The 26,150-nt window shown below is 40.2% G+C and overlaps 1 protein-coding gene across 6 annotated transcripts in view; it reads right to left on the bottom strand.

The window, feature by feature from the left end:
* Positions 1 to 26,150, bottom strand: part of DMD (dystrophin) — a 1,965,474-nt gene that overhangs the window by 569,542 nt on the left and 1,369,782 nt on the right. Inside the window, exon 1 of one of the 6 annotated variants that reach the window (XM_045192972.2) lies at positions 1,622 to 1,653. The exons of the other annotated variants lie outside the window; for them this stretch is intronic. Coding sequence (XP_045048907.1) covers positions 1,622 to 1,645 — 24 coding nt within the window. The 5' untranslated portion in view covers positions 1,646 to 1,653. Of the gene's footprint in view, positions 1 to 1,621; positions 1,654 to 26,150 lie in introns of those variants that run through there. 6 annotated transcript variants of the gene reach the window in all.

Below are 26,150 nucleotides of genomic sequence, written 5' to 3'. Positions count from 1 at the left end.
ATATGAAGTCAAATCTTCCCTTCAAATTGAACAAAGAACTCTAAATACACCTAGCAGAGAGTACACATTCCTTCATTCACTCACTCATTCTTTCATCTTATAAATACCAAGTCCTCGGCACTCTTCCAGGTGTTACAACTATAGTGGAGAACTAAAACCTTAGGAATGCTTTCTGTAATTTCAATGAAAATTTATGGTTTTTGATACCCAGGCATTTTTATATAACAAAGATTATCTTTATTATTTTCCTTTGACTTAATATTAATTCACCCTCAAACAACCAGGCTATTCTTTGCTTCTCACTTCTGGATACATTACTCGATGTGGGCTATACCTTTTTCCCCCTTCTTTTAGGGTTACAAAGTTTGTTTAAGAAGTGTGTGTGGAAGTAACTCGATCAACTTTAATCTGAACCTTACCGGGCTCTAAATATTAAACCTGACCACAACGAACAGCTTTCACCACTGACATTAGCAAGCATGTCAACTGAGACTTAAAACAAGCCATTTTCCTCTCTAATGAACAAAGTAGGTCTCAGGGTTTTGTGGAACCTGTTCTCGGGTTGGGTGATTCTCTAATTCTGCTGACAGACACATGGTTTGTAGGCACCTGAGAAGATTACTAATGACAGCCTTTGAAGCAGCCTCCTTAAAAAATCTAAGGAGACTCACAATTGTAATAAAACCATGCTTTCCAAAGTACTTCAGAACAAAATCATAACTCTTTATACCGCTCTTTAGTCAAGCAAAACAAACATCCATTTCAAAAGGGAAATGGTACAAAAACAATACATATTGCTATGGAATTTATAAGACACTAAAATACTCATTAAATAGTGGTTTTTAAGTAGAGCAGAATGGGCATTTTCTTCTTTGATTTTTTCCCCCACAAATAAAGAGAAGACTTTGAATACAGCATACATTTAAGTGTTGTTTTCTTTAAGGTGTTATAAAAAACAGCAACTGAAAGACCTTCCTGCTAATGAATGGAACCCGTGCATGCTGTGAGAAAATAATTTTTTTTTTCATTCGGTTTTCTCTGGAGCGTATTCTATTTATTTGCTATTACAATTTCTTTGACCTGACAATTGAGCTTTATAATCCCCTAACTTCTCAAACGCAGTGACTTGCATCTCCGTCCCACTAAACCACCCACGGATGATGAAACACCTTAGCTCTAAGCAGTACTCAAACTACCTCCCTCCCAAGTATCCATCTACAAAATTCTGTCCTCTGCCCCCAATCTGTTGCTCTTAGCGGATGCTACTGTCTCAAAACCTATGTTTTGTCTCTAGTCCCCATCCTCATTTGACCTCCCATCCTTTTCGGTTCTTCAGCTTCTGCATTCCGGCTGTAGCTGTCTCTATTTGTCGTGCTAAACAGGTAGAATGCTAATTATGCTGATTTATTTTTCCGACGTGAGGCCAGATACTCACTGCACATATAACTGATGTGAACAGGACTAAAAGCATTACATGCTTAACTGCAAATAAGCATGATAACTGGGCATGTCTACATGGAGTCTATCATTCTAGAAGGAACAAATACAAGAGCAGTAAGGAATCAATGCTATTTCTACGGAATCATAAGCCAGCTAGGGGGCTTTACTAAATACAGCTTACCCCTTGGAGATGAGAATTCATCATGGATTCCACTAGCTGAGCAAAGATGGAAGGAAAAAAAAAAACCTTCAAATACAAAGTGAATCATAAGTCATTAATCCTACTAAGTCCCCCCAGGGTTAAAGGAAGTGGTTATAAATAGTAATTTTATGAAAAAGAGAGTTAACAGTGAAGCCATACATACTATAAGTAGGTCATTTTAGGCTCTTGGAATTACACTTTGTTACTGTATTTGTTAAAATGGAATTTTACCTAAATAATACTCAAATAGAAAACTCTATGTTTACCTGAATATTTAGCATTGAGATGTCTAAGAAGAGACCTTAACAACAATCTGTCCATATTTTTTATATTTTTCTACAAAACTCTCCAATGTTCACATAATTACATTTACGACAAAGGCCCATGGTGAATTTCAGTTGTTTCCATTTTCAGAAAACAAATAGGAATTAAGTTTACACATAATGTAAACATGTAGACCGTATACCCTTTTATTTACAACTTTAACAATTAGCGTGGAAGACTGACAAGGTGAATAGTTTATAGAACCACTTTATGGAAGTAAGAAAGTAAGCATGTAAGCCAGGTAGGCCCTAACTGCAGCCTCTCCCGTAACTGAAAGAGTTTCACCTGTGAGGATGCTGATCCCCTGCCCAGCTTTCAACTGCCTCACTGAGCACCTTCATTCTGGCTTCTGCTCTGGCATTTGGCAGCCTTTCCAAATAGACTGGCCAAATCCAAAGTTATCTTTATTGTCCACTTGCTCATTTCTCATTTACATTTTAAACTAGCTTGGATATTTCCTGCTTGGCATGATTTCTCCACTTCTCTGAATGTTCTACCAGCACCTCTGTTAGTGATTTCTTCATAAAAACTCCCCAACTATAGTTGGCTACCCTTTTGTCCTTCGTTCATTCAAAAATACGTTTTGAACATGCATTTTATTTTAATTATTGATATGATTTTAAAATGACAGAAAATCAACAAGCCGGCGACCCCTGGACTCACAGGCCAGTGCTCCATCCACTGAGCCACACCAGCCAGGGCCCTAAGCTTCTTCATATGCACATAATATGATGACTCTGTATTACCAAGTGGATGAGTAATTCACAATTACTGGACATTATTAACACAACTCTTAAGATTCCATTCAAGTGAATTGATATTTTAAATTTGCTCTATTAAAAACAACTGCTACCCCCCCCCCCCCCGCTTTTTAAATTACTCCCTGCAATCCCCACTCCTCCTGCAATAAGGGTAGGGAGGTAGAGGGAGGTGGTGGAGGGTAAAGGGGGATAGATGGTGATGGAGGCAGACTTGACTTGGGGCGGTGAACACACAGTACCACGTACAGATGATGTGTTATAGAATTCCGCACCTGCAACCTATATAATTGGGTTAACCAGCGTCACCTCAGCAAATTCACTAACATGGAAAAGAATAATAAAACTGAAAGATGACAGTAAAAAAACTGCTACTAAAAAAAATGCGCATGGCCATTAGTTTCAATGAGCCTAGAATTTAATAGGAGGAAGAGAAGATTATTCAGATGATGTACGCAGTAATGGCGCGCTTCCATGATACGCATACAGCTCACGTACACCAGGGTACTGAAGCAAGCCCCAGGAAGCCTTCGTGTGTAACAACCACTGGGCTTCCTGGAAGACATGCGAGAAGAACTTTGGGCCAGTTTGCAGACGTGGCAGACAGCAAAGCTAAGACAGGAAACAAATTCCAACCTGTCTCAGTGAGAAGTGCCTGGAGCAGGCAGAGACCTTGATCATGGCCAATCTCATGCGGGTGCAGCCTGCGCCGTGCCCTGGGCTCTGAACATGGAAGGGCTCCATGCCTGGTTTTCTGTGCCGCCACTGCCCTTTATGAGTTTTTAAATGAGGGGACCTGCATTTTTATTTGTAGTTGGACCCTATACATTAGGTAGCTGATCCCGACCTCAATCCTGAAGTTAGCAGAGAATAAAGGTTCTGTACCCTGTCCGAAATGCTAGTTAATTGGTGATGAGGGAAAACACATTCGAACCTGAATTAAATTACATTAATCAGATGCCTCTTGCCGAGTCATGAAGCTGAAAAATAGATGCTTTGGGGAAAGCAGAACAGGACAGTTGGTAGTCAGCTGAGATGGGACCCTATCCAAACTATTGTTTCTTGGAGAAGCAAAGTCATTCAATAGCAGTAGAAGCAAGGCAGGGGGCCTGCAAAGAGAGTGGTGAAACATCCGAGGAAAGAACTTGGGATTAAAAGGGGAACCTGTGGTCCTGGCAACAAGAATGGATGCTGGGATGTCAAGTTCATTTCCACTTTTACCTACACATCAGTTGTTCCCAAGGCTGGGGGAGACCTTGGGAAATTTATGTGGGAAACAACTAGTAATTAATTCCACAATTACGTACCTACAACTGTAGGCCCAGCACCTGGCTAATACACATAAGACAAATAAAACTTGGCTTCTTTCCTCAAAATAAATTCATAATTTAGCAAATGATAGACTTGAAAACAACAAATACAGTGGGAAATAGTATTAACAACAGCATACTTATTTACTGAGCACTTACGTGTGCAGAAGAATGTAACATAAAGTAATGGGTAAGAGAATGGACGCTGGAGTCAGGCTGCCTGGGTTTGAATCCATTTACCTGCTTTATTAGTTTCACCAAGTTACTTCACTGCTCTCTTCTTCATTTCCACCACTGTAAGTGAGGATAATAAGAGTATCTACCTCTTAAGTTTGCTATGAGGATAGGGTTACTATTTGTAAAATGCTTGCACCATTTCCTGTTATTTAATAAGAACCTGATAAAAGTTTTAAATTTAAAAAAAATGATCAATTTAATTCTCGCTACATTCCATGAGGTAGGAACTATTATTATCCCCATCTCACAGTTAAGGTCAATGAAAGAAAAAGAAGTCCAGCAATTTGTCCAGGATCACAGGTTAATGAGTGGCAGAACGTCTAACACATAATGGTAGAGCTCACACACTTAAGAGCTACGATACAGTTACAAAGTACCTGGGCTATCCTGTAGTATAGCCTAGCTATGATATAGCAGCATATAATTATTACACAGGTGTGAATAAATGGGAAGACAAAACGGGAAATTAACTATGTAACTGATGAAATACTGAATCAGTCAGGGTCCCTGCAATACACAAATGACTCATTCAAACTGGAACTGGGAGCCTTTCCTCTTCAAGGCCTGGAAGGCTAAGTGGAGGGTACAGTTAATAGAATCTGAGAAGTAGCTGCAGGGAGAGGACCGCTTGACAGTCAGTCAGGAAAGGCACCCAGCCATCCTGAGTCACTGTCCTTTCATGCGCTGCTCTGTGGGGGCCTTCCATTAGAAGGACTCAACCAATGAGTAAGCATTGTGTATCTCATCCAGCCTCTCAGGATAGAACAGGAAGTTAGAGGACCTGAGAAAGTGTCCAGCAAAAGTACCAAAGTGAATGGTAAAGAAAAACAACCCCGGCTGGTGTGGCTCAGTGGATTGAGTGTGGGCCTATGAACCAAAGGGTCACCGGTTCGATTCCCAGTCAGGGCACACGCCTAGGTTGCAGGTCAGGTCCCCAGTGGGGCACACACGAGTGGCAACCACACATTGATGTTTCTCTCCCTCTCTTTCTCCCTCCCTTCCTCTAAAATGAAATAAATAAAATCTTTAAAAAAAAACTAAAAAAAGAAATTATTATAAAACTCAAACTCAATAGGATAGTCTGTGAAATGTATTTCTCTACCTGTCACAATGTATTTCCCATTTGTCGGTATTCTTGGGGGCTTAAAAAATGTGTCTTAAGCCTCATAAGTTTGAGGTTTTTCTTGTAATAGAAAGCTAATCTACTACTAATATGTTATTTTCAAAGTAAATTCTTTCCCTTTGTTGAAAAAGAGATTATGATGACCATTTTCAAATTATCCCGTCACAGAAAACTAAAAGGATTGAGTTGCTTGCCATTTCATGAAACTCTTAGCATGCAGAAATGAAAACTCCATTCAGTTACACAAGCCAGGGAGTAAATAATGTGGTCTAAATTGGGGATCTTGAAATACAAATTCAAAGTCAAGAAGAAAGAAGAATTTTAGGCTACAATTTTTGATAATGATTTGCAAATACATTTCTAAGCTGATAGAAAAGGCACTGATAGTTTTGGCTATTGAACATTAGATCTGTTATTCTACATTGTTCACATTTCTTGAAACTCTATTGTTCCATAAATTTAGCATATTGACAAAGGATAATTGTGGCAGTTTTAAGACCAATTTTGGTCACATGCATCGTATTCTCAGGCTTTCGATAGTATGACCCAATGAAATAAGTGATATAATTTTCTCCCTCCATGTACTTGATGAAAGGGAAAATCTGAAATCATTTTGCGATATACATATTTTGGGATTATTCCTGCTCAAATTTTCCATTATTGACTTCTTGTTCTATCTTGAATAACATCATTTTGGAATCATTCTAACTTCAACTGATCAAGATAAATTCTGTTCTATCAAATCAGAGTACCCTATTCAGCAAACTGAATTATAAGTGGACCAAATTAATAAAGTAGAGGATAAATTGCATGACATAAGTAGTGAAATATGACTATCTGAGGGCATTATTTATATTATCTTTCCTGGTACAGAACATCCTGATTTTTACATCCTAAAGAAGTTGCCCTAAGTCTGTAGAAATTCTAGATAAAGGAGACTAGAGCTGACAGGTAATTGAACACTGATCTATGACATGAATAGAAAATATTTATTGGCACAGAACACTACAGTAGGGAGTGTGCCTTATGGGTGATGGAGGATGGCATGAAAGAGCCTCCTCAATGAATTCAATGAACTTACAATGAACTTGTAAGGAGGCGACCTTCAGGCCTACCCATGCGTATGCACGCGTGCAGTTAGCCAATAACAGAAGACAATATGCAAATGACAGATGTAACGGCCTATAGACTGCAGACTATGCTAACGAGACTCTGAAGAATGGAATTTTAATATGAGCTTGCTCCAGGAAAGTGCCATAAAGGACCAGAAACCTGAACTATTACTTAGAGGATGGACAGGATTAATAATGACCCAGGAAAGAGAAAGAGGGGATTCTAGGACACAGATGGAGCTTAACCCAATGCAGGGAGGCCTGAATGCACTGGAGTGCTTAGGAAACGGTGGGGAGGGCAGCTCTGTAGGGAACAGAATTATGACGACTGTGATGAAGTTGGTAAGGGACACTGGGGGCTCTGAACATCAGGTGAATGAATATTACGCTGAAAGCGATGGGGAGTCACTGGGGGCTGTAGAACAGAGGAATACCCCAGGAAACGTGGCATTTTGGAAATATTATCCCTGCACTCTTACACCCAAAGTCATTAAGAAGAGGGGACTAGAAAACCAAATTTTAACAATCCAATAAAAACCTCACCTATCCCCTTTGATTCAATTTCCCATTAGAAGAACATGCAAAAACATTTCTAATTTAATTTCATGCATTGTTTTATTTCAGGAGAAAGGAACTCTACTGCATATAAGCAAAGTAAATGTAACTAGCCCCATTGATTGTAAAATAAATAAATAAATAAATAAATAAATTGGGTGGGGGAGAGAGGGACTATAGTTTCAGTTACAAAAGAAGTATAAACATTTGAAATATTGTGTCAAATTCTGCTGTCAAGAAGTAACAGAAATTTTCAGAATATGGGGGAGACCTGCATCTCTCCAGAAGTATCACTTCAAACATCATTAGCAGTAATAAGGACTATGGATATATCCGGATGCCATATTTTATGAACCTAACTGTCCATGTCCTTTTCGAGCTATCACTGCACGAGACCTGCGGTATTTTCTTTGGGAAATGGGTTTTCGGATAATGCCACCTGTTTGTAGGGAAGGTGGAACCCGTGATTTAACAAGCACTGTACTAATCCCTACCACAATGAAAAGTTGAAGCAAATGAAAGGTTATGCTGAAAGTGCATTCAACCTTTTCATGTTTCCAAAACATTTTAGAGAGGCCCCTTACTTAAATACTGAGACAAGAACCTTGGTTTTGATTGCCAACTGCACCCACCAATAAACTGAGGCAGAGCGAGAGATCTGACTGTTCTGTGACGCTGCCTCTACATGGCAAGTGAAGTGGGAAATAAGCAATTCTCTAGAGGCAGTTCAATTCATGTACACAATCAACTGGTAGAATCCAAGCCCCCGAAGGCTCTTTTCCTGTCTTCAGATGGCGGATGTTAGGACTTGAATTATCAAAATAATTGGCACAGATGTTCCATTCAGGTTGCATAGAGAGGGGCAGGATCAGACTCACTTTATTCCTCTGTACAAATGAAGATAATTACATGTATATCAACCAGTCTCGGGGAGATTAGAGCCATAAATCTGTGTGTAAGAATTCAAATGCCTTTGGCAGAAATCAGTCATGGAGAGCTAGTCCAGGATTCTTTATAGTAACAGCCATTGAGGAATCTGATAGGCAGAACACAGGTAATCCATCAGGTCTCAACCCCGCGGCCCCACCGAGCCTGAGCGCTACAAGGTGAAGACAACACGTGGGCAGTAGACCATCACGTGCTCGCGTAAAGGCAGGAGAGTTTCATGGTCTGGAGACCTCTTTGAGATCTGCAACTAAGTCTAAAATGAGACAGAGAGAGCCCTCAGGCACACCTGCATGCATTCCCACAGGGTGGAACGCAAAAGAGAGGTGTGTGCAAATCTTTGCTGTCTTTTACATCAAAATGGGGTGACGTGTACCATTTACACACACATAGAAGGGGGAAAAAGCTTAATGATTTGATCTCATGCCTAAAAACAGACGACAAACTTTGCATGTTCGCAGAGACAGACGTTAATCTATTTCTTCTCGGAAATTATATGACCGGGGCAAAGGTAGAAATGTACCTTTGATGGGGCGCTGTGCATCTGAGCCCTGGCTTAGCTGTACATCATTTGCGAAGATCATTTCTTGGTAGGTGAGTAGAGTTGCTATTATGGAGTGTTAATACACTGGTGGGGAAGTGCTGCTGCGGGTGGGAGGTGTTAGACACTGATCCGGAGGCGCTGGGAGACGGGCTATTTATTTTGGCCGTTGTTAAGAGGAAAATTTCTATAATAACACAATGATTCTGCTTCTCTGTCAAAAAATAGCATTTGATGACATAAAAGCTTTCTTCAATAACCAAAGAACAGACTGGTATTGGGGGATATAAAAGTTATAATAGAATATCTAATCCCTGTAGGAGCATAAGAGCCTTTCACTCAATCGAAACTTTTCCAAGGAGGGGCGTATCTATGGGGAAGATCTCAGATACACTTTCAAATTCCCATGACTGTACTGGTTCAAATTTTATTTTATTGTTATTTTTAATTAAATGTATTGGGGGTGTTATTGCTCAATAAATTATATAGGTGTCAGGGGTACAATGCTGTAACACGTCATCTGGATGTTGTATTGTGGGTGCACCACCCCAAGTCACATCTCCTTCTGTCACCGCTTATCCCCCATTTATCCTCTTCTACCTCTCTGACCCTTCATTTCCTCCGGTCATCACCATACTGTTGCCTGTCTAATCCCTTTACCGTTTTTCACCCCTCCCCCAACTCCACTCCCTTCTGACAGCTGTCAGTCTGTATGTATTTTGTCAGTTCACTTTGTACAGTAGACCCCACATATGAGTGAGATCATATGGCACTTGTCTTTCTCTGGCGGGCTCATTTCACTTAGCACAATATTCTCCAGGTCCATCTATGCTGCCACAAAAGCTAAGATTTCCTTCCTTTTTATGGCCAAGCAGTATTCCATTGCGTATGCGTAAAACGCTTTTTTATCCAGGAATGAGGATGGAAGTCTTCCCTCCTCTTGAATTTTTTGGAATAGTTTGAGGAGAGGTATTAGTTTTCCTTTGAATGTTTGGGAAAATTCACCTGTGAAGCTATCCGGGCCAAGAATTTTGTTTGCTGGCAGTGTTTTGATTACTGCTTCTGATTTTTGGCTTCTTCCTGATTCAACCAGTTGGTTGGTTATTCACGTTGATTGCTCTGTGTTGTAGTTGTGATTCTGCTTTGGTGCTGGGAGGAGGTGAGTGCAACACCCACGTACTCTGCCATCATCTTGGCTCCTCCTACTCGTTCTTATCTTGTAAAAATGCGTCTACGGTAGCACACAGTGGCAGTAAATCACACACTTGCACTGCCCCATGAGACGAGACCAGCTTGGGAGGATGGCTTTATGTGGCATAGTTCCAAGCAAACGCATGGCTCAAATGAAGCTGATTCCAAGGAATATGGAAACTTCATGTTCTGTTTGATAGGAAAATGCACGCAGCTTCTTAACTGTGAGCCCGAGATCTGCTCCAAGTGTGAGTATCATCAGTTCTTAAATGGTTTCTGGAATGCTGCATACCTAACCAGGCTGTTGACATTACTGGGAAGAGTGAAGTTTAATTCTCTATTGTATTGGGAGTGTTTTGCATTATTAACACCCATTTCAAGAAATCTCCAGCAATTTAAACAGAAGCAGTAATCCCTGGTTGCGCTAAGAATTCTGTAGCTAGCCACTCTTCTCTGTTATATTTATATGAGGGGAGCAAGCTTGATTAGCTTTTGCCGTCCCTGACACCTTAGTGCCATAAGACTGGGCAGAGGCAAAAACTAATAATAATAAGTAAATCAGTGTTGTCAGTTGGTTACAGTTTCCATTACCTCAACTTGAATTCCTATATTCCCCCCCTCTCCTATTAATCCCCCACCTATTCGGGGAAGACTGCTCCCAGACTGTGGCCAGAGCAGGTGTGAGTGACATCCTCACTTCAATCAAAACTTTACAAAGCTAGGAAGGCTAAAGGTAAAGCTAATTTCAAGCTTTTGGTTCACAAAAGGGATGCTAAGTACACACAAGTAATAACAAAGGCAACTTACAGTGCATGTGTTATTAAAGAGAAGTGAAGAGTATTATAGGTTTGAACAAGGGGCAGCACAAAATGGGAGATAAAACCACGAGAAAGCCAGGAAACCTGAGAGATGCAACTGACTGAGCTGTTTCCGTTGAATAAATATCCATCTTGCCATCTTTTAATAGTAATTATGTGCCCCTAACCTTGATCCACCTAAGTATAGCATTCACCAGACATATCCACTACAACTTGTCGATCCACTCCTGGAAAAGTTCACTGCCTTACCACTCAAACTCCTACGGTGTAACAATTACAACAGGATAACAACAATTAGGTATTGTGCATTTCCTGTGTGCTAAAAATTGTCCTAAGCTCTTTACAAATATTAACTTATAGGAACCACCTGAGCTAGGTCCTTCCGCTTTCTTTGAAAGACAAGAAAAAGGAGGCACAGAGAGGTTGCATAGTTTGCCCAAGGTCATAGAGCTAACAGGTCGTGAAGGTGGAATAAAATGGCCCAGATCTCCTTTCCCACTGTTTTCCTCCAGTGCATTGTAGCTACAATTTCTTAAGCGGATACAATGTAGCAAAAATCGCACTAGGATGTTTTACAAACATCATTATGTGATCCTGATACTAACTCTACCCAGCTGAATATTATATCCGTTTTTACATGTGAGCAAATAGGCTTAGAGAGAAATGAGTAATTTCCCCCAAAGCCAGCCTGCCAGTTAGGAGCAGAAAGCATTTGGACTCAGGTCTGCCTGACTCCTAAGCCTAGCCCCGTCTGCATGCCCCAGGCCTCTCGGCAAGCTTCTCCACTCTCTCTTCTCAAATCATTCTTCACTCCCCTGCTCCTGTGACTATGCTTCTCACGCCGTCAAATGCATCAAGGCTTCACTGCAGTTCGTTTTCGAAAGCAGAGCGCCATGGGTTAAACACACGCAGAACAAAAAATCAGAAGAGAAAACTACACAATTGGTTTGTTACTCCTCACTTTCTTCCAACTTCATGTCCAAGTGAACACTTTCCTTTCCGATCTGCTTTATTGCTGTTATTCCACACAATTACATTCAAATCTGTCATTAAATCTGGAAATACATGTTTCTATGGTTCAAATGGAGGGCTTGTGACATTTTCTCTACACCCTGCTTTTCCTCTTCTTAATTAAGAAAAGATGAACCCCAATGAGATAGCTAATACTAAAATGGCAAAATGGGTTATCTTTCAATGTTCATGGCTGTATTAGTTTCCTATGGCTGTTGTAACACATTATCACAATGTAGGGTCTTAGAGAAACCTAAATGTATTATTTTACACTTCTGGATGTCGCAGTCCAGACATGAGCCTTACAGGCTAAAATCAAGGCTTCGGGGGATCTTGTGCTCCTCTGTAGTCCCTGGGGGAGAGTTCATTTCCATGCGTTTTCTAGCTTCTAAAAGCAGCCTGCACTCCTTGGTTCGTGGCCCCTTCCTCTACCTCCAAAGCCGGCAGGTTAGCATCTTCTCATTTCTCTCTGACTGTCCTTGTATTAGCACATTGCCTTCTCTCTTACAAGAACCTTTGTGATTATATTGGTCCCACCAGGATAATCCACGAAAATCTCCCCACGTCAAAATCCTTCACCCCTCTGCTAAGTCCCTTTCACTGCGTAAGAAGAACACATTCACAGGTCTTGGGGATTAGGACTCAGATCTCCTTGGGAAGCCATTATTCAGCCTAGCACGATGGTTCTGCAGTCATTTCGCATTACACTGCCTGTCACGCTGTGACATCCTTGTTTGGGCTGGCTCCGTACTATGTGAGAGCCAGTGACAAGGGCAGCAAAACTGTACAAGAGGCACAAAGTAATGAGAATGCTGCTTGGGGTGGGGGGGCTGACTTGCTATAACCAAAGGTCTTCAGAGTTAGGAGAAGTGTCCTGTCCCATGTCCTTCACCCTGTCATCCAAAGTACCTTCGAATGGCCCTATTAAGAGGTGGAAACGGGAGCTCCCAAAAGTGTTATATTAAAAAAAAAATTAATGAACTGTGACTCCCTGAGGAAACCAGAGTGTCGCTGCTTCATGACAAGCAGTGCTTCAGGAGGGAATCCTGGAAGAATTCCACAATAAAGTCCTTCTCTTCTAGGGAGCGACAGCCCACAGGAAAGGAAGGGGCACTGTCTTCCCGGACACAGAGACACCAGCTTTCCCTGGCTCGGCTTTGCTCATTCAACTTCATTCTCTCCTGCGCCGTCTCCACCCCTAGCCCTACGCATGAAGCTTTCTTCCCAGCTCTCTTCCTCCTTTTCTCATTTTTAAAGCTCTTCTACTTTTTGACTTCCTTTATCTGCAACAACTGTCTGGAAGCTTTTTTTTTTTTTTGTATTGTTACCATGGAGAGGGCAATTTTCTCATCAAGGAAAGCATATGGTTACAGAGGGAAAGGGACTAGCCACATATGAAAATTGAGTTACCCTCTGTGTCTTTTCAACAATATCCAATTAAATCTTTTCATTACCATACTCAAAACAACAGGGACACAGGGGTGGCCCATTTAGCCCAAGGGTGTGAATGAATCAGTAGGCTCCGTGATAATGTTCCTGGGTGTGTGAGGCAGGTGGGAAGGCAGCCCCTCAATTGGGAAACAAGGAACTACTGAACAAAGGTAACTGATAGACGATTCCCATGCAGTTGTTTGAATAGATGCTGCTCTCTGTCTTTTACAGGTAAGGGACCTTCGGAGTCTGGCAAGACAATTCTCTCCGAAATGATGGAAAACAAACATGTAGATAGACCAGACAGGTGGAGGGAAGAGACCAGGGAAATGTTTCCCAATGATAAGTTAAAAAATATGAAGGACTGTAGGGACAGAGAGGAAGAGCAATTAATAACGCCCCTTTCTTCTTTTCTCTTTTTAAGTTGAGAACAAAGTGGGAAAAATTCAAATTTGGAATTATCTGGTGGTGAAACATCAGTGAGATTTTAATTAGTCTAGAGTTTTTTATTACAAACTAGAAAAAATGTATTGCTGACTCATAGACGTGCCAACATTAGGGCCTGAAGTAATATTAACTCTAACTCTCATGAGATGAATCATACATATGCTTTATTTATTTATTTTTTGGTCATTCTGAACAAAAAAAGCTATGAAAGTTGGAAATGATGAAGTTTCTCAAATCATGATAACTCATCACATGTTTAGTAAGAATCTTGCATAAATGCTATATATAAATATTATGCCAAAAGGTTCACACCAACAAGAATAATTAAAGGAAAAGAATTGCAAAACAGTAAAAGCATGAATTTAAAATGTACGCCCTGGCTGGTGTGCCTGAGTGGGTTGACCACGGGCTGTGAACCAAAGGGCCGCCGGCTCGATTCCCAGTCATGGCGCACGCCTGGGTTGCAGGCCAGGTCCCCAGTGGGGGCCACGTGAGAGGCAACCACACACTGATGTTTCTCTCCCTCTCTTACTCCCTCCTGTCCCTTTTCTCTAAAAATAAATACATAAAATATTTAAAATAAATAAATACATAAAATGTTGGTGATAACGTCCAGAGTGAACATTTGAAATAGCATGTTGATCAACTTTGCTGATGAATAGCCTCTTTCCCATCATCCCCTCTAGCTTTTAAAAAATACAGTGAGATTGTCTTATAGAACATAATGGTGAAACTTTTCAGATATACAAGAGTTAGAGAGACTATAAGGTTACAGTGGAAGTCTATGACATGCCTGCACTGCAGCTATACCATGACAAAGCAGAAAATACGAGACAGGGAGGGAGGGAGGGAGGGAGACAACTCTGATTCCTGGGATCCACGCTAACCTATTTCCTGGTAGCATTTTCTGCTTGCTACTTCACAACAGTGCCAGAGAAAAAGAATATATTACTGCAAATTACAGACTATTAAATAAATAGACAAAAACTAAGATGATTTGTGTCAAAAGAAAATGATAAGCTCCTTTCACACCACGAAGTGAGGGTTTCATTAAGCAAAGTTGTCGGGGAAAAGCTATGTACCTTTTCAATCTCTCACTTACTGCTGAATCTGTAAATCCCATGCCCCATTACCCCCATACAAGCCAGGGTGATGCTCTCCCAGAATAGCATTTCATTCGTGATTGAACTGACACCAAAGGGTTGCCTCTTCTTAATACATACAAACAGTTTCTGATTTGGGGGCTTTGTGTTTGGTTTTGTTCTTGGACCACTAAAAATAATCAAATTTCTCAGGCAGTTGGGACCTAAAGATGAAAGAGAGGTCTCACGTAAAATATTTATGAACAAGGATAAAATCCTTGTCAAATATACTTTTTGGCCCAGAGGTGGCTTGTTCACCAGACACATCGTTAAGGCTGAACAGCCTACTCAAGGCAAACCTACATAGAGGGTGGCACAAATAGGTCTACAGTCATTCATATGGAAAATAATACACTAATTAATAAATAGTAATTTGAGAATAAATGCTGTGCTTTGCCTACGAACACCTGTAAACTTGCTTTTGCACACCCTGTATATAGGTTTCAACTGCGCATGATTGCTGTACAGATGACAAGATGAAGAAGTTTGACCTTGAAGAGGACGAATCACTGCAGACTTGATTTGACACATGTTAAAAGGGCTGTGGTAAAATAAAAACCAAAGTATCATCTTTTAGTAACAAAAAATTTACAAATCGTATGTCATTTACTTTAACATACTTCAGCATTACAGTATGTACGTGAGCATACAGATGTGTAAGCAGCCAGTTGCGCCCCTCAGGAATTCTTACAGGGGCTGGAGTCAGGCTTCAATCAGAAAGGCCAGGCTCCGGAGACATGTACTACAAGCACTTTAACTATTTTCATCGCAGTCAACACCGGGAGGCCTTGCTAATGAGCAAAATGAATGTTAGGAATAGATCTTCGTCTGTGACATTGGTGTTACTCAAGGTACATGTTTTGGTGAACGTATTTTAGAGACATTCCTCCTCGTTATAAGGACCAAGCATAAAAAGCTAGCAAGCTATGGAGCCTGGGCTCTTTGAAATGGTACCCGAGATTCGCTGCCCAAACTGTCGTCTCCACATTGAATCCAAAGATTCTGATCGCCTGATACCTTCTCTGACTTTAACTGAACCCTCACCCTAGATTCTAGAATATTCTCACATCTGCCTCGAGCGAACCTTTTCCACAGACTGTAACCCTAACACTGGGAGAGTGACTAACCCTGACATATCGTACGGAGTTTCCGCTGCTGTCCTCTACCGGAATAACCTAACAGTGTTTCGTAACACCATCAACCTAGAACAACTGTCAACCTATGCGAACCGCACACTTTACAGGAAGTGTAACCAGTATAAAAATAATCACCCCCCACAATCCTCACCTCCTTCCTTTCAGCAATACATTTGACTTTGTTCTCACAGTAGGACATTACAATTTTGATTTCCTCGTGTCTCCATTTGTCCAACGTGCTCTAATAAACAGATCGTTAAAGATTTTAGCCCATCTCTGTGTAGTATTTGTATCATTTGAATAATTTTCAAAATCTTGCCTTGCCCTTCATCTTGATGTACACACTTGTAATTCTGCTTTTGTCCCACAGTCCAAACAGTAACTGGGCCTCGTAGTTTAGTGAAGAAAACAACAGGCTGGCGGTGACGTGAAGGGGGCGTGTGTGCCTGAGTGTGTGTGGGAGAGCAAAGGAGCCGGGTCGTCGCTGAGCACAGAAATTAGTTTCCGGAGATGCAGCCCTGGGCTTCGGATACAGGACTGCGGTGAGACTATTCGCGCCGACCCTGTGGGAGCCTATCTGGGCCGCAAGAATAGCCTTGTCTGACATTTTTATCTTGGCTCTTTGACAAGTTCTCTGTTGCCTTTCTGCTCAAGATTCAGATTCCCTATTATTGCTTCTGTGGATATATATTTTTTTTCATAGACTGCTTGAAGATCATAAGAAAGTCTATTTTAGTATATCACCTTTCTTAAGCAAAGACATTTTCATCTCCCCTCTTTTTATTCCCCAGCTATGTCCTAAAGACTAATTCTCAATGCAGTTAATTAAGTTGCAATATAAATACATATTTATACTGCATATGTAATTTGCGCCTGTACATATATTATACATGGATATATACATGTGTATGTGTGCAAATATACAGGGTCCCGCACAAATAACGCCCCTGTTTATTACAAAATCATAAACATGTCATTCTGTAACATAATAATAGCACACTCAAGCACACCATGTGAAATTTTAGGTGAAATGTTCACATTAACACTGTAAATTATCACACCCGTATTATTACTCCACCAACCACACTCAAGCAGGTGTTACTTCTGCCGGACTCTGTACATAGACACACATACACACGCACACACACATATATAGTTTCTTGCCACTAAACCTGGACTGCAAACCAGGTATATTTACAAATGGCCTTGCCATGGACAAGTAACTTAACCTCTCTGGGTCTCCTCCTCTGCAAACAAATAGCATACCAATGAGTTTACACTACACTTGAGAGGATTAGAAATATTAAAATACTACATGCCTCATACATAGCAGAGCATAATAAATAGTAAATATAAGCACACAGAATTTTACAGTAGCATATTATTTGGCCTAAATTTTTTTCTGACTGAAAGGAATTTGTGAAAAGCAGTTTGGACATGGTAACACCTGACAGCGAGGGCATGGGGCAGTGACTACCTCTTACGTATCATACTGAGGTTTTGCTACATATAAATCTGCTTCAATAGCATTCTATATGGGCATGTAAACATTCACAGAAATACATACGGTGTGTGTTCTGACAAAATCACATGTGTGTATTTGGGTACATAATAAATATCGCATCAACACAATCTTACTCAGCACTTCATGCTTTCTCATTCATCACAATCTATGTTAGCAATCTATTTAATTCGGACTTTTGAACTGTTCCCAGCTAGCCCCTATTTGAAATAATGAACCTATCTGCAGCTGGAAGCTGTGACACGCAGCCCGGATGCCCCTTCAGAAGTGAGGGGCATACCCTCCCCGCTGCTAGGAGTGCTGCTGGTGGACAGCCACCTTCTGTCAACCCCTCACAGGAACTAGTTTGGTTGAAGAGAGTCACCTTGCCCAAGTTTGTTCCCTTCCCTAAGAAGTCCACATTCAATGAGGGACCAGACGGGAAGTTACGAAGGTCTGATCCTCTCTCTCCAAATCATAACAATCCTGATGGGTAACTTCAGCTTCAGAACTCCCTGAAGGGGTAACAGGAGGCCTCTTCTGAGGCTGCATCACACCCCAGCTGCTCCTTCTGTCCCCTGCTGTTGACCCCAAGAACACTCCCTGGTAAACATCCTGTATGCTCACCTGTATCTCTGGGACTGTTTCCCAGGAATCCAAGCGGGTGACATTATCATTAAGTAAATAAACCCCAGGCATTTGGCACTAATTTCTATAACACTATCATTCTAAAAGTCTCCAAGGCATAGGGCAAAACTTTCCTATAATAACCTGCACATTTTCTTCTCTTTCCGCCTTCCTCAAGTACTTGGGGACTTAAGATAAGAATGATTGGGAAGAAAGAGTGTGGAGTGGACTCCCCGCATATCTCTAAGGGCTCAAACACACCTGGAGTTCCTCACATTCGTCTCACCTTCTTTGACCTGAGGCGCGCTCACTCTTGTCTGAAAACCTCTTTCAACAGAAGGTGCCCTTTTCACTACACACCAAGGGTTTCCTTCTAAGCCGGGTTAAAAAAAAAAATCTCATCTATTAGGAAAATACACATTTTCTGAAGTACCTGGAAAACAATGAGAGCAAAACAAGTTTCTCTCTCTTTAAAAAGAAAAAAATTGTAGCATCACCTGGCAAGGGGCTTTGAAACACTACCATTGACCGCTTTTGATTCCTTTTCAGATCTGCAAGTTTGATTTATTGATACAGGAAAAATAGCCATCATAACTGACTGGTTTTTCAAGTGTCTATCATTTTTCACCAAGGATAATGGCTACGATCAGCGAGAGGAACCTCAATACAAACCTATTTAATCATATAAAACTAATATGCGATTTAAAGAGCTTCTTTAATTGTTTACTTTGATGAATGATGTAAAATACCACTGTTAGAGGGAAATAAAAATGCGCAGAGAAGTAACACAGAGGTAGAACGCATTCAACCGCAGAGATTGATTTACAAAGACCTTATGACATGCTTTAAATCCTGATAACGACGTGTGACAGTTTTCTCTATCCCAGTTTTACAGCTGCTAAGCTGAGGACCAGAGAAGTTGTGTGGCTTGCCGATAACTCACAAAGCAAGGTTTTTAGATGCCTGACTCCAAGAAAGCTCATGCTCTTTCTACAAATATGAAAAGAGCGGTACAACTGTTCACAAATTATTAATGCTCCTCTATATTTGAGGAGTGCGTGGAGTGCCCAAAGTACAACAAGTACTCTTTGCTATTATACTCAATTTTTGTTATGAACAAAAGATGATATTTGGAGATATTGTCCAAGAATTGACAAAGAAAGATAGGATGAGAATGTAAGAACGTCATAAAGTAATGGCAAAGTGTTTACTGCTTTTCAGTGTTGGAAGTCCTGTTCATACATGTTTATGTGATACATTACATTTCTCTTGATGTATAACGACAGAACATGCATATATGTGCTCATTTCTATTCCTTTGAAATGACAAAAGAGATGGTATTATGTCCTCCTTTTCTTTCCAGCTTTTAAATTCCACAATCACTTATGTAGCACTACCAAGAAGTAGTAAAATAGAATTAAACAAAATGTTGAACTATTTGTATGAGAGTGTTAGTCTGGTTACAAAGGAATTATATCTGGTTTGAATGCTAACTCCTCTGGGAAACCTTTCATGTGCACCTGTCAGCTCCCTTCAACGTGGAGTAGTGACTAGAGTGGGTATGTTGGTAATTTTCACAGCATCTTGTTCTGGAGCAATGAAGGAATTGGGGTGGAAAATGCTATCCTCCTTGCCCACAATGATTGGTTCAGGTGTGGGTTTATGACTTAAGCTAGTCCAATTGGAGAGAAGTTCAGAACTTTCACTGAGGGTCAAGAAAGAAAGGTTTTCTTTCATTTTAAAACATAGTATGGTATGCAAAAATGAATCCTGTAACTGTTATGTCAATGTTCAAGGACAAAAATGAGCAATGAACCTGAAACCTTGAGCATGCCATGCCTGAAGTCCACCCATATTTGTTATATAAGCCAATAAATTCCCTTTCTTATTTAAGCCACTTTGAATTGGATTTTCTGTAGGTTGCAATTGAAGATACACTCACTTATGATTAACTTTAATGTAAAGGAATATTCTCTTTTTACCCAAATATAAAATCTATTTTATCATACTTCAAATTGCTTACTTTTGGGTTTTCTAAAATAGATTTTTAAAATTTTTAAAAAATATTTTATTTGCTTATGTTTAGAGAGAGGAGAACAGAAGGAGAAAGAGGGGGAAAGAAACATTGATGTGTGAGAGAAATATTAATTGGTTTCCTCACACATGACCCCACCTGGGGACCCGGCCTGCAACCCAGGCATGTGCCCTGACTGGGAATTGAGCTGGTGATCTTTCAGTTTGCAGTCCAGCACACAATCCACTGAGCCACACCAGCCAGGGCTAAAATAGGTTTTAAATAATATCAACTTAAATAAGGTTTTCCAAGAAAGAATCCATACAGCTAATAATTTAGTTTGTAAAGTGTTAATACTTGTTTAACTTTCTCTCTTTATCTATCAATAAGTCAACTGTATGTCCAGTTTACCCTGGACAATCTTAGTTAACTCTTGCTGTCCCATGTTATTAATAAAGGTACCATTTTTATTCTTAAATATATGTTTAAGTAATAAATCATATAATGGACTGTAAGCTAATATTTGAAATTGGTCCTGTCCTTTCCCTGAAAAAGCTCAGTATGACAGGCACGTGTCCTAGCTGTGACAGCCTCACAGACAGCCAGACAGCAGGAACTAACATTGCAGCTCTCATTCCCCTTAGGGTCCCGGCTGCCCTTCGTTGCATACTTTCAGAATCTCTTAGCCAGCAACCTCCTAAGAGGTGATGAATAGGGTTGCAAGATAACCTAATTGAGAAAATAATTGTGTTTTGTGTTTAAAATGAATAATATATATTTCCTTTTTCACTTCCAGATGGTAGGCATGGCTGTGTCACTGAAGTCTGGATTTTCTTGCCCCCCCACCTACCCCCAATATGTTAAAAGTTCTTTGTTTTTGGAGAACCTTAGATTGTAGAAAATTATCTAGAATGCCAGACTCCTAGGTAAGAAGAAAAGGCAGAACTGTAACACCAACTGGGAGATTTCTTTTCTGCATGCCCATAAGGCTCTCAAAGGCTCTTGAAGCATTCTGAAAAAAAGGGAAAACCCTGAAAAATGTCCAAGACCCTGGATTTCCCAACCAATCTAGAAGAAAGGCTGTGAGCCAAAATTTATTTGGTTTAGGGGGGAAAAAAACCAACAAAGACATATGAAATTTCTTATGCTTTGGGAGTTGAGAAACAATTTAAGTGGATTTTATCTGTAATATTTTAAAGAATTATTGTAGGATATTTTCATGTCTACACAGAATATGTAGATTCAATGCTTGAAAGCAAATAAATTCATGTGCAAGAGTGGAATTTAATAATGTGATGGTAGGATTTGGTAGTAATATTTTGGAGGAAGAGAATGGCTTTCTAACAGGAAAAGTATAATTGACATTTGCACAGTTTCTGACGATGATAAAAAATAATGTAAAAAGAAATTCCATCGCAGATTTGGAGAATTTGCAGGTCAGTTATATATTCTGCTCCGGGAAAGAAGTCTAGGCCACATGATCCTGACTTCAAAATATAAATAAAACCGAGGAACAATAGGGAAGCAAAACAGGGCTTTAGCATTGGGATCATATCTTCAAACACAAAAGTAAAGAGAAAACAGGAGGTGGAAAAAATCCCAGTAAGTATCATGATCACATACAATGAATTGCCACATAATTAGAGGTAATTTAAAATAAACACGTGTGTACTGGCAGACCAAAATGCCAAAACATTAAAAGAAATGCCATAATGCTAAAAAAAAATGCCCCCCACCCCATCCTTACAAAATACTTAAAATCACAATCACTTAATCATCTGGAGAATCTTCCCATGTAAGGGCATTGATCTGTATTTCCTTTTAAAGAAACAGATGGAACACATCTCATATGCCTTGAACATTGGATCAGAAGTTTAATACAAAACTTTCAACCAAAGCTTGAAGGGTCATAGGAAGAAGGTAAGTAACATAGAACATGCCTCCTGATTGTAAAAAAAAATGTATTTAAAGAGGTGAAGGCTTGTGGGACATCTGTGAGTGCAATCTCTCTGCTTTATATCGAAAAACATGCTTTCTACTCAGTAAAGAGGAGTTAAAGAAAATAAAGGAGAGACCTTTATATCAGCTAAGTTGAAGTGAGATCTTTCATATCGATAGGTCCCTTTGAGGGCCCAGTCGGTACTACAGAGCAGCGCGCTCCAAACATTTTGACTGCACACACCTAGTATTTAAAAAAAATTGGCCAACAGAGCAATCCACATTTAATAAAAGTTTCATACATATGCTACTTTATTCATATATTATATATTTTATAAAACTTTGAATGATGTAAGACAAATAAATACCATATGATCTCACCTATAAGTGAAACCTAATCAACAAAACTAACAAGCAAGCAAAATAGAACCAGAGACATGGAAATAAAGAACAAATGGACAGTAACCAGAGGGGGAGGGGAGGGATAACAGGGGAAACAAGGGGAAGGGCCATCAAGGAACATGTATGAAGGACCCATGGACAAAGCCAAAGGGGGCAGCTTCAAGGGTGGGAAGTGGGGGTAGGTGGGGCAGAGGGGCGTGGTGGGGAGAAATGGAGACAACTGTACTTGAACAACAACAAAATTATAAAAAAAAATTAAAAGAACTATACAAAAAGAATGAGAGAAAAATAAATATACATAGGATTTATGGTTCTCCCTACATATTCCCATTGAGGGGCTCTGTAACTGAACACTAAGAAGAAGAGACAAAGCTTTCTGTTTCAAAGGCCATGTGAAAAGTGTTTGATTTCCGCCTTTCCGACTGTATAGAGGAAAGTGCTGAAATGTGTGCAGGCATTTTAATGCCTCTTTTAAAATATTTTTATTTTGTCATTCTTGTTTATTCTAAGACAGTTGTCCCCATTTTTAATGCCTTGAAATGCTGTTCTATATGTGTGCTTCTCTTTAAAACTTTCATGCAGACTGTCATAATTAATATTTTAAATATAAGTTACGATATGTAATATGTGCGGACACCGTTATAGGCAATACTGCTCGTATAGAACAACGCTGTGTTAGATGCTTCCCCTCGGCTATTCATTCAGGAGAAAGACTAGCTACTTTGTCCCTGGTAGGTGTATCATAACGAGAGGCACAAATGCTACCCTACCAACGACTTCCCAAATTATAGACATGGCACCAAGAGGAAAGATTTCGGAAAGATTAATCTGGTAAAAACAAATGCACGTAAAGAAGTGCCTCACAGGGATCTGCCCATCCAACTAAGACAGGTTCGCATTCTCTACCCTGCGTTCCTGAGGACGTTCCCCACAAACGATTTCCGTGGTGAAACGAGAGAGTGAGGCTGAGCTGAACAGTACGAACGTTCCTGCGGGACTTTTCTGGGACTTTGCTCTGGTGATGGACGCTGATGCTCTCCAAGTCCATGCACCAATATTTCTCAGCCCATGGGACTTTTTCACGAGGGATACCTATTAACATCTGACGGACTGAATGCTCTGCACGGGGGAGTATTGGGATAGTCTACCCACTGGGAACGATACTATTTAGTCAAATCTTAACAGTCACCACCTTTCAGGTTTTTTTAAAGCATAAAATAGACAATTGAGATTCTCAGAGGCAAGAGTGGCTGTGCTTGTTGGAGCATGCGGTGAGGAAGAAGGAGAAATCTAGAAACTTGGTCTTGGGATAGTACTGCAAGGAAGAGAGCATGGATGGTCAACTACTGGTGCTTGTGGTAAAAGCTTGAAAAGATCACGTAAAGGAGTTATAACATGTTACGAAAGGGGCAACACAGCCAAGGCCAGGTGGCTCAGTTGGTGGGACCATTGTACACCAAAAGGTTTCGGGGTCGATCTCTGGCCAGGGTGCGTATAAGACACAACTGATTCTCGCTCTCTCTCTGTCAAATCAATAAACATATCCTTGGGTGAGGATTTTAAAAAAAGGGGGCAACACAGACCAGTAAGAAAATCTTGATCTTTTAAAAAATTTTATATTAAATGGGCTAGACTACTTATTTTCCTATTTGATCACCATGCTAGAAATGGTAATCTTTTATTTTACTTTTTTGACTTTTACTAGTAATTCATGTCATAGTGATTTTTAAAAAAAATTATTGATTTTTAGAGGGGGAAGGTTGGGAGAAAGAGAGGGAGAGAAACATCAATGTGTGGTTGCCTCTCACATGCCCCCTACTGGGGACCTGGCCCACAACCCAGGCATGTGCCCTGACTGGGAATCCAGCTGGTGACCCTTTGGTTCGCAGGCCTGCACTCAGTCCACACCAGCCAGAGTGGAAGTTACTCCTTGAGAATAGAAGAGGAAATATAAACACGATGGTTTTCAACTCCCCATTTAATTCGCACACCTTTGTACAGTATGATGGTAAGGTGAAACAACTGATGACTCCTACTAACCATCAATACCAGGGCTATTCTTTCACATTCACCCCCTCCCCGCCCCAGACCACTCCTGTTATGAGAGAACTAAGAAGACCGGAAAAGTCATGTCAATTTTAGGCAATTAAGAGCTATTTAACTGGAGAGGAGAAAACATACATTCATTAAAGAGTATCTTATGAGGCAAGGCCAGTTGCCTGCCCAACATCCATTCTCTCCTTCCACTAAAAGAGACCCAATTTTGCTCAAAACATCCAAGTTTTAGGATTAGGACACCAGTTTTATTGTGAATTATAAATAAAGAAAGCACTTATTCATTTCAAATTCTCTGTCATCCCAGGATCCATTGAAGCTAGGAGTGGGCATGGGAAACATTTCCGGTCAATGCGGTGTAAGCAGCCCTCTTCTAGATGGGGATGTCAAAAAAGCTTTCTTTTCTGTATAAATAGGAGCTGATATATGTGGCACATGCATTTGCTCTCCTCATTGCCCCCGCCCCTTTCCATTTTAAAACACAGACATGGCGCTGAGGGATGCTGAGACCACGGGAAGGGAAAGCCACGTGCTGAGGTTGGCTACGGATGGCTAAAGAACGCGTAGGGACATATGATTTTGTGGCTGCTGGCCCTACCCCAAGAATACACAATTCTGGAGGCCTGGCTATGTGAGAAAAATAAACTTCTATCTGGATAAGCTCGTGTAGTGAGGATTTTGTCACTTGCAGCCAAACAGTATTAATTGGGAAAAAAAAAAAACGATCCTTTAATTTCTAAAATTCTTAGAGTCTAAAATGATAATTTCTTTGACTTGCTGTGCTAAATTTAACTTCCAGGAGCCCTTCATTCATCACTGACCAAAAAAGACATAAATCACGCTGCATTGAAATGGTAAGGTAAACATAAATACGCACATGGCTTTATAATGGGTTGTTCAATTCCATGTGCTAAATACAACTAGTCATCTACGAAAATAAAGTCAATCCGCAATATTTATACAACACCTAGTATGCACCTTAGCTGCCACAGCAAGGCGACTATGATGCCTTCCTTCAAGGAAATTTAAATTCATTTCAAGGGCAAATGACAACAGATGTTTTAAAACAAGATCAAGACAATAGAAGCAGCTTGACAAGCGCACATGTAGTTAATGGAAAAAATAATTTTTCAGTGGGCCATGGATTAAAAAGACCAGTTCAGACTGAAGTTATCAAAACACATTTCACAGAGAAGGCAGGGGTGGATCGTAAAGGCTTTGATGGTGCTCTGACAATCCATTCAACTCCGTATTTCTAATGATTATACTCACGTTAAGGGGTGTGAAGGAACCCTAAGTCAGCGGTTACTTCATAATTGGATTTGGTGAGAACTCACACCTTGAAATCGTTGCATAGTTCTCATCTAAAAAGTTTCCTAACCCTAAACATGAAATACATTCTCATTTTGATTTCGAGAAGAGGTTTACTCTAAAATCTCATTATATATAGCTTCTTGTCTGCTTGCATTTATGCCATCTGCTATTATTATCTGCCCCCAATAACTGCCTTCTTCTAGGGCCTAACACTTATTATAAGGCTTTAAAAAAGTAAAAATCGAACTCAGTAAGTGTGGGAAAGTGGCATTTTGATTTTTATGTCAAATTCCTCAAAGGGCATTTATGGTCCTATCTATGGCAGTTTTTTTTTTTTTTTTTGATTTTCATATAATGTGACATGACAGCAAGGCTTAGTCTCCATGGAGTTGCCACAGATTATTTTCCCTCTCACCACAATCTCGTTCTTCTCGTTTTGGGGGGGGGGAAGCATGGAGGAGTTAAGTGTAAATTATTCTCCCCTCTCCATTTCTTCAGTAGAGATTTATTTATATACCTCTGCCCCAAACCTTTCCCATGGCTTTCCTTTTTCTCATTTCTACTTGGAAGGTTTAA

Source organism: Desmodus rotundus, chromosome X (genome assembly GCF_022682495.2).
Source record: "Desmodus rotundus isolate HL8 chromosome X, HLdesRot8A.1, whole genome shotgun sequence".
Classification (NCBI taxonomy): Eukaryota; Metazoa; Chordata; class Mammalia; order Chiroptera; family Phyllostomidae; genus Desmodus; species Desmodus rotundus.
The sequence above is the reverse complement of the archived record's forward strand: the minus strand, read 5'-3'. Positions and strand labels throughout refer to the sequence as shown.